The following is a 5,000-nucleotide window of genomic DNA, read 5'->3' as shown; positions in this document are numbered from 1 at the left end:
GAGCACACAAGGTGTCTTCATGGCTCTACTGTCTGCAGAGCTCTATGAGAGCACACAAGGTGCCTTCATGGCTCTACTGTCTGCAGAGCTCTATGAGAGCACACAAGGTGTCTTCATGGCTCTACTGTCTGCAGAGCTCTATGAGAGCATACAAGGTGTCTTCATGGCTCTACTGTCTGCAGAGCTCTATGAGAGCATACAAGGTGTCTTCATGGCTCTACTGTCTGCAGAGCTCTATGAGAGCACACAAGGTGTCTTCATGGCTTTGATTCCAACTCTATTCCATCTCTTCAATTCAAATTAAAAGACAAGTACAGTGTTGATGTATTTGAGTCAGTGGTATTTTCTTCATAACTGCACAGACAGTGAGGTCAAGTAAACGGAGCAGCGGCGTAACTTAGCGACAGGTAGTTTGGGATCTTGCTTTAAGGCACAAAATATTGCTTTATGGCACAAAATGGGAAAAAATGGAAGAGGGCACTGGTCTTCCACGTCAACTCAAAATGGCTATCGTCTCCACAATGTTTTCATTTGTTTATCATTAAACGAATCAATCACAAGTAATTTGAAAACAATTTATTGCTGTTTCAAAATGCTACACATAGCAGCTTTAAGTGGTTTTGAAAATGTACACCTACAAAAAACATAACACACAGGTACCTCTATGAACACACATGTGCACACACACCCTTTTTTAATTTCTTTTTTATTGTTGGAAAGTGTGTTGTTGTCTATTGTCTTATTGTTATTTCACTCTTAAGTGTGTTGAGACACCTGGTGTGATTTTTCACTTTAAATCAACTTTGATTTGATTCGACTTGACTTTTCGGCCAAAAAAGGGATTTTTGCAGACTTTGTGCACTGACGAGACTTGGAGAATCGCTCTTCCACATATGCAACTAATAGAGCTGTCAAATGCAATAAGACCTGAAAACAACCGTGTGTGTGCGTGACGGCTGATCGTTACGCCATCTTGGAAAGGTTCTGGAGCCGCCAACGCCCATGGCGATAGACCGTCTGCGATTGAGGAGCTGTCACTCTGACCTTATAAAGACGCGGCTCGTATCGAGCCGAACGGCCCCACTAATGAGAGCAGGGGCTCTGAGCTGAACGCCCGTGATCGCAGGTCCCAGATATTGGCAGGTGGAGCAGGAGGATTACCTCACAGAGATCCCCGGGGCCGCAAGACCAGCTCCCCAACAGTTAGTTATGAGGGACTGGACCCAACTGCTCTCCCTCAAATCAACTCTCTCAATCCAAAGTGACGCAGTTGGCAGAATGAAACCTGGGTTTCGTTGCCAGAACATTGTCTTGCATCTCTTGCTTTCTCGCCATGTCTCTCTCTCTGAGAATAACCAGCTGTGGCAAATGCCACACACAAACTTAGAGAAGTACTTTCACAAAACTCAATTTTTGCTTTTTTTTTTTTTAACAATCACACCCACCCTTCATCTCAAACCCACCCTTACTGTGCTCTCTATTAAAAAAAACATGGGTTCAATGTAAGTTGATAACAATAATAATTAAATTAAATTAAATTAAACAACATGGTTTTTTGAGGCCGATATCCAATATTTGCCCCACCCGTATCGGGTGATACGATGCACATTTTTGTAAGAATTTTCGTACAAATACGGGTGCAAAACATGTTTGTAAACAATGTATGTTGCTATCAGGATTTCAAATTCCCCCCCTGGGGACAAATAAAGCATAACTAACTAAATAACTAACTACAGTAACTAACTAATTAAACAATGGAATGAAGTGACACACTCTTAGAAGTTAAAGTCACAGAAATGCCAATTCCACAATAATGGGAGTATAAAATGACCGATACTGGTAAATCCCCGAAGGTAAATCAGGAAATATGGACTCAAATTGAAGGGGTTTGGGTTGAAAGGGCTCGCCTTACCTTTTGGGGACGTCCAGGAGTTCTGCGAGCTCTTCATAATCCATGTGAAACACACTGGAGAAGGAGTTCTGTGAAGACAATTGGACTTGGTTTATTTGTCTACGTGCGGTCAGCTTAATGCTATTAGGATCAGGTGACATCACACACACACACGCAAAACACACACACGCACACACACACACACACACACACACACACACAGAGCCGTGTTCAAGTCCCAGTCATGGTCACAGCGTTTCCAAAAGTCGACATTTCAACCGTGAGTCACATTTAACGTTTGTTTTATTTGCATTTAATGTTGGAAAGGTAGCGAGGTTTTCAAAGTAACCGCCGTTTTGTTTCAAATTTAAGTTGGGATTGTAGATTTGCAGAAAGCTAAAATGCCACGTTTTAGAAAGGTACAAGGCCGATGTTTGTTTCAAATTTCCGCTCAGATTGTATACGTATCTGTGGAGTGCAGAAACGTACAACGGAGACATTTTATTCCAGAGACTGAAGAAAGACGGCTCGACATCTAAAAGGTTGCCGTTCTATTTCTGCAAAAAAAATAGACACACACACACACACACACACACAGAGACACAGACACACACAGAGACACACACAGAGACACAGACACACACACACACAGACGCACACACACACACACACACACACACACACACACACACACACACACACACACACACAATTCCAGTGAATGAAGCCATCAGGGCTCAGCAGTGTGCAGCATCCAGAGAGCCATGACCCCGCCGCCAAAATAAAACGTCTCTGCATGAAAGACCCAGAAGGGAAGAAAAAAGGAAAAGAGGGGAAGTTGATCTATTAGCCGTCAAGCCTGGCCAGAAGCACAGTTTATTTCCACATTCCAGGACGTTCGTTTGGCTGTTCCCCCCTTATAGGGACTTGTTTCTCTCAACCTGCACACCAAGCCCCCCCCCCCCCCACACACACACACACACACACACACACACACACACACACACACACACACATACACATACAGACACACACACACACCAACCCCTCGCAAAGAAGCCTTTCTTCTTTCATTTTGAAGAGGTGGAGACAGGATGTTAAAGGACAGAGATGAGACTTCTTCGTTTTGGAAAGAAGCCATCAGTCCTGCCCTGATATATCTGGGTGAAGGTTATAAAACTATTTTAAACAAGCACAAAAGGGCCAGGCCATGTTATGACATTTATTGGGGTCACTGCAGGGAGGAGGTGGGGTAATGGAATTGTTTTTCCTGCGCTTACTGTAGGATATCGGAATAAAATGACCTCAACTTCTCGGCACAGTTTTGACTTTACGGCATCTTTGCAAGCGTGTGTGGTGCGAACGATATTGGGGTTTTTTTTTACGAATATCCGAAATGCTGATATTTATAACTATAAATATTGTTTGCCTGATTGCCGATACCTATGCATATCAGCATCGATATGTCGGTGTCAAGAGTCGCAGCTGAAACGGTGGATAAACATTGCATTTCCTTTTACACCCTTCAAAATAAATGCCTTCCGTTAGTTTGTCAGTGGAAAGATTTGAATGAATAGGAAAGACAAGCAGCAGGAAATGCTTTCATCAGCTCAGTAACGTAACACAGCTCAGATTGTATACGTACATGTGAAGTGTATACACATCACACTTCACATGTACACACACACTACACATAATTTGCATGCGCGCGCGCGTGCACACACACACACACACACACACACACACACACACACATTGCATGCACACATACACACACTACACACTATCATTCACATGCATACACATACACACACATTGCACATGTATACACACTACACACATCATTCACACACATATTGCATGTGTATACACACTACACACATCATTTGCATGCACACACATATTGTACGCACATACACATGCAAACACATATTCACATCATGCATTATGCACACACGCACGCACGCACGCACACACACACACACGCGCACACACACACACACACACACACACACACACACACACACTACACGCTGCTTCCAATCAGCTTCTTTACACTGTAATGAGACTGGGCAGACAGAGTCTGTTGTAGGGGTGGGAATCACCAGATGCCCACGATACGATACTGAAACGATACTTGAGTCACGATACGATAGTATTGCGATACTGCGATATTTCCGATATTGCGATATATCGATATTGCGATATATTGAATATTGCGATATTTCGATATATTGCGATTTCTTACTTTTTCAACTGCAAATGATGTCCCCAAAGGAAAACTTTGTCAACATCTGGTTTATATAAGAAAAAAATTTCAGTCTGTACATCTGACTTCAACCATTTTATTGCAGCAACATTGTCAAGTAGACAGACCAACAACTTTCATAAAGTCATGTCATAGTTGCATGCACCTGACAAACTGAACTGTTTGTTACAGTCTACTTACAGTCCACCTTAACTGGATGTGTGTGTGGACTACTGTACTTAGGTAGTTTTTGCAACTTCACTTCACTTACACAAAACATCTTGTGCAGTCCATTCAGTAACTGGGGAATTTGTAAATTACTGTTATGACAAAACTGTTACTGTTAAAACAAAATGAAAATATGCTACCCTTTGTTTACTGCTGGCCTTGGAACTAAAGTTTATAGTAGCCCGGTGGCCTGGCATGGCCTGCAAATTTTTTTTTTTTTTTTTGCAATATCGATACTTGGCGTCCAAATATCGATACAATATCGTCAGGCAAAATATTGCGATACTGTGGTGTATCGATTCCCCCCCCCACCCCTAGTCTGTTGTGTTGCCGTGTTTGAGACCAGTCTGTAATTTACAGACTTCCTACAGGAAGGCTGCTTTCCTAGAGGGCTGTGCTGAGAGCTACAGACGTGTGGGTCCCTCCTGACAAACGGCAGACACGTAACGCTGACACCTGTATACAGAGGCCTGTCACGCAGATAAGGCCAGTAAAAGGCCCTAATCTCAGAGTAAATGTTTAGCAATGCAAGAGAGCGGGATAAAAGAGAGAGACAGCTGGTCTGGCAACCCTGAGGTCCTCAGAGGAACAGATACTCTCTCTCTCTCTCTCTCTCTCTCTCTCTCTCTCTCT

The 5,000-nt window shown here is 43.0% G+C and overlaps 1 protein-coding gene across 1 annotated transcript in view; it reads right to left on the bottom strand.

Moving 5' to 3' along the window:
- The window catches only part of pde5ab (phosphodiesterase 5A, cGMP-specific, b), an 84,264-nt gene that overhangs the window by 39,814 nt on the left and 39,450 nt on the right, over nt 1–5,000 (bottom strand). Inside the window, exon 8 of the mRNA XM_083640530.1 lies at nt 1,913–1,980. Within this exon, the coding sequence (XP_083496656.1) occupies nt 1,913–1,980 (68 nt within the window). The remainder of the gene's footprint in view (nt 1–1,912; nt 1,981–5,000) is intronic.

The sequence above is a fragment of the Poromitra crassiceps genome (assembly GCF_964638095.1).
Source record: "Poromitra crassiceps genome assembly, chromosome: 7".
Taxonomy (NCBI): domain Eukaryota; kingdom Metazoa; phylum Chordata; class Actinopteri; order Beryciformes; family Melamphaidae; genus Poromitra; species Poromitra crassiceps.
The sequence above is the reverse complement of the archived record's forward strand: the minus strand, read 5'-3'. Positions and strand labels throughout refer to the sequence as shown.